General features: G+C 26.1%; 1 protein-coding gene across 1 annotated transcript; it reads right to left on the minus strand.

The window, feature by feature from the left end:
* Positions 1-1354: 1354 nt before the first annotated feature.
* On the minus strand, positions 1355-6425 carry LOC112694543 (protein bicaudal D). Its single transcript, XM_025570049.1, has 12 exons — positions 6203-6425; positions 5934-6127; positions 4475-4615; positions 4181-4405; positions 3978-4115; positions 3790-3889; positions 3209-3558; positions 2944-3114; positions 2647-2833; positions 2342-2563; positions 2009-2272; positions 1355-1922 (listed from the first exon to the last, which is right to left on the minus strand). Exons 2-12 carry the CDS (start codon positions 6123-6125, stop codon positions 1648-1650), a joined length of 2265 nt encoding a protein of 754 aa, XP_025425834.1. The 5' UTR covers positions 6126-6127; positions 6203-6425; the 3' UTR covers positions 1355-1647.
* Positions 6426-11165: the final 4740 nt, after the last annotated feature.

Here is an 11165-nt window from a genome sequence, read left to right on the forward strand (position 1 = left end):
ATGTATAATTAACAATCCCATGTTTGATGCAATGATGCAGAGGCACAACCAAACATTTTTTAAGTGGAAAAGGTTATTGGAAGGAGTTTGTTATAAATACTGATATGAATTATTGTTATTTTTAGTAATATTAAAATATTTTGATTAGAACAAAAGTATATTAAAAAATTTCTTGTGTTGTGTTCATACATAGCTATATAATATTTTTCATTGAATAAGTCACTAGTATATACATATGGTATTTTACCAATATTTTAAATGCAAGAATATACTTAACATATATATAAGATACAAATTTTATCTGAATTCTTTATTGCTACAATACTATAAAAGTTTATATTAGGTATATGAATGATATTTCACAACACTGTTTTCCGTATTAATCATATTTAGTTTGTGGTTAAAATCATGATGTAAAAGAAAAACAAAATAAAAACACCATTTAAGTTAAAATAATTTCACATTTCCCAAACATTTAACGACCATTTAATAAAATAATATCCTACCACATTTAGTCAATAAAATAACATCAATATACGTTGACCCTACACCATTTAATTTTAATGTTAACATTAATTAATAATATTGAAACTTTAATTTCTTTTATAATACAAATCACCGATTAGTGAAAACATAAAATTCATGGTAAGTACAACATAGTAAAAAACAAGTTAAAACAATTGAATAAAGAAACACAACATGTCATTCTACAAATTATAGTTAATTTCATTTTGGTAAGTACCTAAGCGGAAACATTAAAAATTAAGTTTTACATTTAATGCAAGATAACAATTTCATAAAAAATATTGCAACATGTTTTGTTCTGGTTCTTTAAAAGTGTAATTATCACACTATGTATCTATGTACAACTAAACAGACTATAAAATGAATAAAATTAAAAAAAAAAAAATTAATAGTTAAATATCTTAAAACTAGTTTGACAACAAAATAAAATACATCAGTGTATAATTATATTGCACATAAGAAATTGGCTGCCATAAATGGGAACAATTGTAAAAATGGAATAGTTGTCATATAAATAAATAAATAAAATTTAATGTGAAAAATGAATTATGGCACCATTATTTATATTTATTGAGCTTGCAAGGAACAAAAGACAAATGTATGTTTATGTGCCTTTGAATTTTTATTGATAACGAAATTGACCATATCAATAGTATTTTTTAAAAAATAATACTAATAATAATTGCAACACAGATAATTATGTAATACATCTAACAATACTTAAAGAATATTGTTGAATAAATAAAATATGTAATCGAAAAAATTGTCAATTAATAAATCACCATTATTCAATACTCCTAAAGCCAAAAAAATGAGTAATATTAAAGAAAATATTAAAAATTAAGCTAAGGTTACCAGAGAACCATTAGGACGGCAATTCAATGCATAATATTAACAACCGGATGTTCAAAAACAGGACGGATATTGAAACCACGGTTTTAAAGGGACTCAATAATTATGTAATTTCAAGACTTAGTTTAATAAAATAAAAAATGTTTAGAGGACGGTTTAACATATTTAAATCAACCCTACTCATTAAAAAGGGAGAAATATCACAAATGATGTTAGTTGTTAATGTTTTTTTTTTCATTTTCATACAAACAATAATACTAAATATATATCTTACCAGTCTCGACGTTGGGTCTGATTATACCTTTTAGAAGTTTTAGAAGGTGTAGACGAATTGGGCGTACCCATTGATCGTCGGACATTTTTCATTTCTCGATCCATTTCAATTTCTTCTAACCGTTGAGTGACCATCAATTTTTGTTGCACGGACAATCGTAAAAGTTGGTTAAGAGTCTTTTTTTCTTCTTCAGCAGCTGCTAATTGTCTTTGTAAATCGTCCATATGAGTCACTTGTTCTTCACAACGTGCAGCAAACATCGCTCTCAAACCTGCAAATGAGTAATTTATTAACATAAAATAAGTGTAATCAATTTTATAAGAAAGAAAATATATGTGCATTAAAAAGTTAAAGTACTTGAAAATGTTGCAGCATCTTCTTTGAGTGTACGTAGCTCATTACGTAACTTAGTCATAGTATCTGTAACAACCATTTTTTCGTTGTCATACTTAGACTTCAAATTGTTTAATGCTACCTCAGCAGTATTCTTGTTTGTCTTAAGAACCATACGCAATGATGATATTTGCTCTCTTTTTGTAGCTAAAAGTGACTGCAATTTCATTACTTGTTCACGGAGATCAGACAATTCATCATTATTGTCCAACATTAAACTTCTTTGACCTGCAGTTATCAATAAACGAATATATGATTATCAATTATCACCAAGAGCACTATGATAGTATAACGTACCGTCAAGATTTTCTCGATTTACAGTTTTAGCATTGTCTATAGACATGTTTACTGATTCTTTGAGCAATTTAATTTGATCAAGAACATTTCTAAGATTTTTTGCTACAAATGAAGCTTCAGTAAGGCTTTCTAATTCTTTTATAAAAACATCTGACTTAAGTCTTGTTCGTAATACATCAAGACGGGGATCATTTTCTTCAGTTTCTTTGGCTGTTTTTACAACTGTAAAAATAATATAAATATATATTTCACGATTCTATATGATATATTGATATATTCTTAACATAACAATTATATCACCATACCACTATTCAATGTAATAGACTTTCCATTTAACACTGACATTTGGCAGGCAAGTTGAGCCAATTCATCAGTAATAACAACAAGATCATTTTGTGCATTATCGAGAGAAGCACTAGCATCTGTAGCCAGTTCACCCAATAAGCGTACATTTGACTCGAGTTCCATTGTCTTTTGTTCTCTGTCTATTAACTAAAAATATACATAAATATATTATAAATTATATAAATATATACATTCATATTGTAAAAAATGTATTAAAAGAAAAAAATTTAAATAATGCTCTACAAATAAGTAAATACTTTATTTTTGAGCATGATTAATTCATCTTTCAATGATAAGGTTTCTTCTGATGAATTTAATTGTTTTTCAAGTTCTTCTAAGTCACCATGCAACTGATCAATTTCTGTAGAAGCTAAACTAAACCATTGTTGATAGTACTCTAAAGAGGCATTTGAATTTCTCTCTTCAACCTAATAATTATAATCCAATAAATATAAGTTAATTAAAAATTTATTCATTTAAATTTAGTTATCTAATAATAAATATAAAAAACAAAAAAACTACCTTATTGTCTGGAACTACTTTAAGACTAGTTTGAGCACCAAGATACTCTAAAGATCTGATATGTGATCCAAGTTTATATATACGAGCTGCTAAATTTTCTAAATCTGATTTACATTTATCAGATGCTGATTGAGATTCTTTAAGATTCTGTGTCAGTAAACTTTTCTCATTTTCTACTTGTTCCAACTGTTTCTCTAATTTTTTTAGTTCATTAAGATGAATTTCACTAAACAAATCATGTTTTCCACATTCTGGTAGTTCCATGTTCGAACCAATATCATTTTCAAGTTTACGTAATACAGGTAGATCATCTTCATCATCGCTACCAACATTTTGGTCTCCACCCATACCTTTATAATTTATAAAATTATATTATATTATTATTATTATTATTATCGTATGACTTTTATTAAATGCAAAAGATTATTTATAAAATAATAACTAAATATTGTAAGATTTTAAAAAAGTACTCAACAACCTATTATTAAATTATATATCATAAATTTACAAAGTTGAATTAAACATTTTATTTATAGTACAAGTAGCTAACCATTAAATGGTAATATATTTTATTTACATACCTCTAATACTGAAAGCTAAATTACTGAGATTGTAAACAGATTCATTGTTGATGCGTTGATCTAATTCTTTTTTCAGTGCATATTTAGCTTCACGTTCAGCCTAAAATCAAAACATTATGTTTTCTATATCCAAATAAAGTGTATTATTTCTTCTTCATATATTTTAACAATTAGATAGTAAACTTTACTTGTAATGATTGCAGAGCTTCTTCCATTTGTTTTTCAGCAATTTTTTTCAACTTTGCTAACTCATCAACTTGCAAATACAATAATTCAACATTTTCTTGCAGTCGACGTATTTCATGTTTCGCGCCTTCAAATTCAACCTATAAAAAATGTATATTTAAACCAAAAAACCCATTTATTATGAATTACTTTTGTTAAAATTAACCTGAGAAGATTTTAAGTGAGCAATTTGTTTTTGTAATGTTATATTTTCTTCCTCTAGTTCTGAATAATCGGAAAGTAAATGAGTCTCACGAGATTTCACTTCGCGTAGCTCAGAACGAAGCTGTTTACATTCATGATTAGATTCATTACCCAACCTTGATACTTCATTATTTTCTTGGATAGCTCTGTCTCGTTCAACTCGAACACGTTCTAACTCTTGTCTTAACTATACAAAATAATACATTTTTGTTTTTTTTATTATCAATGCTAAATGTTTGTTATTTCTGAAACTCACCAATTTAGTGTCATTTTCAAGTTCTATAATTGTGGTATTTAATGATGATTCTAAAGCTGCTGTTTCATACAAAAGTGATTCTTCTTGTTCTATGCCAGATTTAGTGGTTACTTTGTGAGAAGTTTGAAATTTTGTCAAAGCCTTAAATAAAAACAAAAAAAATTATAAAAAAATTTATAATACACTTTCATAATTTAAAAAACTTTTCATTTGGGCAGAGAAATTTAAGTTTTAATGAAATATAAATAATTCAAACATAATATGCTAAAAAATGTTAGGTTCTAACTTTATTTAATATATATTTATTACATTTAAACATGTAAAACCCATTTGTTTATTAACAGTAATAATAAATTAAAATATTGTTAATGAATTTTTATTATAAAAAAAAAAAAAAAAATACAAAATTAGTAAAACACAATAAAATTAGTTAAAACAAACAAATGTAAAGAGTTTTTTTTATCAATTTCAATGAATAAAACAATATATCTAATAAGACTTACTTCTTAATACAAATCCTTATTACTAATACTTCTTAAATTAAATGATTACTGTTTTTATAGTTAAAATGTTTGTACTAAGACTCAATACTAATAAAACATAAATAATAGGTTATCGCCTGTTTAAAATAAAAATATTAAATATTATCATGAATTTATTATTATTTAGGTTAAATATATCTATCTAAATTAAGATTTTAAGATAAGCTAAATAAAAATAAAAACTAAATTTAATTAAATATTAACATTTTAAAATTATTTTTTATAGTGTAATAAGCATTTAAACAATAAAGCATTATAGTAAGATTAATTTAATAAAATATAAAAAAATATAATATATTTTTAATTAAATAATTTTTAAATAAAAAGGACAACCGCTACTATTTTGGAACATATTTTAAAAAATAAAAAGAATTTGAAAAAACTTGAAAACATTGAAATAATTGAAATATCTATTTAAAAACCATAGTATAACTTTCAATTATAAATTAACCACTTTCAACTTTAAACATTGACAAAATGAAATATCAATAAAAATAACTTTCTTTTAAAGAAAATTTAGTTACTAAGGATACTAAGTAACTAAGAATCATTATGTAAAATAAAAAAAAAAAAAGATAAAGTAAATGTAATACATAATTATGTTATAATATTTAAAAGCAGAAATAATATAATAACTGGAAACTCAATTAGTCAGGAAAAATTATAATGTAAATATGTAATTAAACTTTGCTATACTTAATATACAATAATTGAAATGGAAAATTCTAATAGAAGTTATAAATGGTAGAAATATTTACCATGCTCAAAAAATTCTACTTATTTTATTGGTTTAATTTATAAAAATCATACGTTTAATGTAAAACAATGACCTTCAAATGAATACAAAAAATAATACTGCATAATCATTGGATTCATGAATATAAAATTATACATTTCTAAGCAATAAACAATATTACCTCTTGAGTGATATCTAATTCTTGTCTGACATTTTCATATAAATTCTCCAACTCTTCATACCGTTTAGTTAATGCCTGTTTTTCTTCCAGCAAACTTAGACCATAAGTGGCCGACTGCACTTTTTCTGTATGTGCCTGGTCAAGTTCACGGGTAAGCCGATTTATTTCATTCTGCAACTCGGCCACATCCATGTCTTTAGAAAAAAAATAAAAATAAAATCCAGTGATCAACGCAAATATTTTGTTCCCAATGTGAGGTAAATACTTACTCGAACCTTGGACTGTTGACACAGCCTACACTTATAATGTCAGAGTATACATCCTTATAATTAATACATTACTTTTTTAACTTCTAAAAAATAAAACATTGAGAACTACGGTTCAATAAATTAAAACGTGAATTAAGTTTAGTATTAAAAAATTAGACATTTTAAGTAGGCACTAGTTTAGTGACCGAAAAAAAATTACATTATTTCCAACATAACTGTTATCACTATTATCAGTTAGAAACACACAGTAAACGTGTTATAGGTCCAGCGAGTACCTGTACACCTATGCCCGAGAGGTTATAAACTCCGCGTACGTAGTACCCCAGAACAATAATACTCATATAATACTACTGGCATCGTTTAATAACCGTATGCAAATTCCTACAACCTACAATTTATAATGCACGGAAACGGATAATGGACAATAGCATTTATTCATTTATTTTGTGATTTCCCGTTATTCAAATGCAAATACATCTACCTCTTTGCTCTCGTTCCTTTCAAACCGTTTGTAATATTATATGGTGTATTATAATATATTTTGTTTCGCTAACTTTTTAAATTTATTTTAATTAAATTTCACACGGGAAATCGCTAATTATATGTATGTAATTTGCACTTTTCAGCATGTTCTAAAACAACAAAAAATATTTTTTTCCTACTTTTTATGTTTATAACAATAATAGTTTTCTTAATATTCATTGAGTTCATAAAGTTAAAATATAATATCTAAATAACACGGTCTCGCCCGAGAGATTTTTTTTAATATTTAAGCTTTATTTTTTATATGATGTCTACTATAATTATTTTTAAAACAACTGTTATGGTAATTATTGCAAATACTTAATAGATAAATTGTACATGATACCTACACATTTTCTAATCAACGTCTCTACAATATACTATTATTTAATAAGACCTTATACTAATAGATGGAACATGCTAGTAGTTCTCACGGTAAAGTAAAAGGTCTATGAATAAGACACAATTCTATACGATGCATAAGATTGTGAATAACAATCGTATTATATGTTCAATCATAAAATTATCATAGTTGTTAGGCGATTACTTTTTATACAAATTAATTAACAATTTTTATTCATGACCTTTTATCAGATCTTAAAAATTGGTTCAAATAAAAACTAACTGAAAGTTATATAAAGTATTAGGTATATTCAAATATAAATTACAATTCAATTTACAATGCAAATGACTAACATTTATACGTTGCTTTATTGAAGAATATTTTATTTAAGCTTAATAAAATTATACAGAGTTTCTAAATTGTCCGGGGAGGTTTCTACCATTACAGAGAGTCAATATTGTAAAACAACGGATAGACAACTTGGCTGATAAATGCTCGATCACAAATCGGTCGAACTACATGGATATGCGAATGATTGGTAAAATATGAACATTAATCGAACTCGCTTTGATCACTTCATTAAAGACTATGGCCCCGTAATATATATTTTTTTATTATTATTTTTTTTGAGTCACCGTCATAACCGGGAATCCAAAAAAGCGAATGCCAAAATAGCGACAGCAAAATAGCTAAGTATAAAATAGCTAAAAGCCATAATAGCGAATGTTCAAAACAGCTAAAGTATATTATTTTAAAATAATTTAATATAAAAAATAAAAATATATTAGGTATTTAAAAAGTGTATTATTTAAAAAAAAAAAAAAAAAGATAAAAGATATTAAATTATATTTATAATTTATACTTGTAGTGATAAATTATAGGCTATGCCTTTCAAATAATTTACAATATTTCTTTCTTTATATTGTTTTTGAATTTCTAAAATTCTTAATGCAGTATCTTGATATTTTTTATTTTTTTTTATTGGGTTTTATCCGCTTATGTATTGTTCTACTTTCATTTCTGTGTTAGTCTGTTCTTGTTTGAACCCTTTTATGAGTTTCCAAAAAGTTGGGTAACACGATCCAAATAAATGATTAAAACCACGATTCCAACCTATATAATATGTAAAAATATATTTAACATACTTAATATATTTTAAATATATTTATTTGAAAATATTAATTACCTTCGACAGAATTATTAGTCTTTGGCAAGTTTATCGAGTCAAAACAATTCCACATTTCCAAAGGAAATGTTGGACCTCTACGTCGTTTGCGTACAGTCTTTCCAAGCCAAGTATCTTCAAAGTAGTCCAATAGTGGTTGAAAAAGTTCTTCGTGTTCTAGGCAATAATCACTTTCACATAAGTGATCGAAACTTACTATTACGTCAAATACTGGTAGATACATAAGCAAGTGCTGGTAACAATCGCCTTTGAATAGAAAATTCTACATCAGTTAGATATTTTTCGTGGATTGTGGGTATCGATTGTATTTTTCGCCTTACACATTGACTTAAGTGAAAGTGGCAACCACGAGAAATTATATTGGGAAAATTTTCCTTAAATGCCAATATTGCACTTTGTTCAAAAGTCAGTCATAATAGTTTTAGGATTTAACGGTATATACAATTTTAGTGTTTTGATTAAATAAGAATATGTTGCAGTACTTTTATCAGGTAATAATGCAAAAACTACAGGTATTACAGTATTATATTTCAATACGTGAATTGTGTATATTTGTGTGAATATTGAAGAAGCGCTCTTAAATGTACCGTCGGCAAACCAATGTTCAGATGCAGACATTAACTTTAACCCTTTACTTATACAAAATATTAAAATTATATTTTTTGTAGGACTGTTAATTTCGTAGTTATCAAACAACAAAAACTTATTTTCATTGTTTGTTTGTCTATACATGTCTGGTATTTCTCCTAAATCTTTCAAAGTTAGTGGATTAGGCGGAGAGCGTTGATTACGTTGCTTAGTTCGCTGAATAATTCTTTTAAGATTTGATACACTTGTGAGATTGCCTTGAATTACATTTGATAACGCCGTTATTACAATATCACTAATAATTTTACTTGGCTTGTGTTGAGTAGTTAAAGCACTTTTTTTCATTACTTCAGTTAATTTTTTGACTTCGATTTTAGCTGGATTGGGGACATGTACATGTTTGAATGAAGAATCTTTAATAACCAAATAATTTCTAATGTTAATTCTACCACGACATTTTTCAACTTCCGCACATCTCCAATATGAAACTACGCCGTTTTCACAATCCTTCCGATACAAAAACCCATTGTATTTTACGAGTGGTTTATTTTTTTGTAAAATTAAATATTCGATATTTTTAAACAACATGAAGTTGAAGTAAGTGAAAATATATAATATACGAAGTATGCAACTGCAATACTGAGCGGTTAAACATACACTGTCGCTGTCGAATATTGTGCTTATATCTAATCGACCTATTTTATTAGGTATACTAGCTGAATTACCCGTCGTTGCCGGGTTTAAGTATATAAATGTATGCAGTGGCGCCGAAGTCCATGTTTATGTATGGCAGCTGCCATATATATAAACATTTAAGGGGGGGGGTGGGTCCAGAGGAAAATAAAATGATGACAATTAATAGAAATAGGATCACAAATTATTAAGTAGTATTGCCCACTTCGAGTATTTGGTATTACATATACATTATTTCGTTGATCAATTAACACCAAATAGTTCATAATAATACGATCATTACTGATTAGTAAGAACAGTAACAACTAATGGTGCATTTTGGATAGAACAAAAATAAAAATAAAAACCATCAACCAAAATAGACATTCGCCGACTGGCGACCACCCACTCCACTAACATACGTATATTACATTATTAGCGTCTATTATGTTATCAAAAATGCAACATTTAGTCCATTATAGTGTTTATAAATAGCTAAAAATTCCTATAAATTATGATACACTATCGTTGAAAATCAACTGTACCTTCAGTTTAGTGTAATAACTAATAAGCCAGCTATAATTCAAAAAGACTCTGACATATATTTATATTATTTAATTGGTTTTATTATTTAACTTTTAAGAATTTTTAATTTTTAACCACTACTATTTAAAGTTAAAAATTATAATTGTCTAAGAATATTAAGTACAAATCAACTTTATAAAGTAATTTATTTAATACCAAAAACTATGAGTTCTGTTTGTAAATGTGATTGCGGGAAATTAAGTTCATCAATGAACGATAAAAATTGGAATAGACATATTAACTCATGTAAAGTATGAACATTTAAAAGAAACTCGCATGATATAAAATCGTTTTTTTCTGGAAACAAGAATAAAAAAAGCAAATTGATTCACCAAATTACTGCTGTAAAAAATAGTAAGTACCTACATAATTTATTTAAATGTTTTATTTTGTTTTAAAATAAAAATACAGATATATTATAAATATGTATTATTTTAAATAATTAATACTGATCTTAATTATAATATTTAATATGATTAGTTTTTACTTATAAGTTCTGTACTACCAACTTATTGTACTATAACCTACCTATGTGGCTATGTTCTATTAGTTATTACCAGGGTTAGGATATGTATGCAACAGCATGATTTCTTATGCGACTTCTGAATATTGATTTTGTCAATAATGTCCACGAATCACCTCATGATGAGATAAATGGTGGTGTTTTTATTTTGCATGTTTTTGCATATTTTAGATAAAATGGATATTATTGCATATATTGAATAAAATTAATATTATTGCATATTTCAATTATATGAATGTAAAAAATGAATGTATTATAGTATATTTCGTATTTAATTCTAGCCCCGCTGATAAAAGTGTTATGTGCACCACAGCATATTATAGTATATTATTATTATACTTATTATTATTATTATTATTGTTAAGTATGTATATATTAATATGTGGGGACAAATGCTGACATTCGTGTAACAACCAAGCAATTGTAAAATCGTTCTTTCTATATTATAATTTTCAGCGACTCAATAAAATAAATACTTTTAATAAAATTGTTGAATTGAGAATTTCCTCGTGGTGTTTTTTTTCTAAAGTGCGAACTTAAAAAA

Source organism: Sipha flava, unplaced genomic scaffold (genome assembly GCF_003268045.1).
Source record: "Sipha flava isolate LNK unplaced genomic scaffold, YSA_version1 130_pilon_pilon, whole genome shotgun sequence".
NCBI lineage: Eukaryota > Metazoa > Arthropoda > Insecta > Hemiptera > Aphididae > Sipha > Sipha flava.

Excerpts from the sequence above, each read along its gene's own strand:
- LOC112694543 (XM_025570049.1), bottom strand. The coding sequence starts at position 6,125 with ATGGATGTGGCCGAGTTGCAGAATGAAATAAATCGGCTTACCCGTGAA. Across the intron at positions 4,406-4,474 it reads TTGAAAATGACACTAAATTG|TTAAGACAAGAGTTAGAACG; the intron begins GTGAGTTTCAGA and ends TATTTTGTATAG. Across the intron at positions 3,890-3,977 it reads AAGCTCTGCAATCATTACAA|GCTGAACGTGAAGCTAAATA; the intron begins GTAAAGTTTACT and ends TTTTGATTTTAG.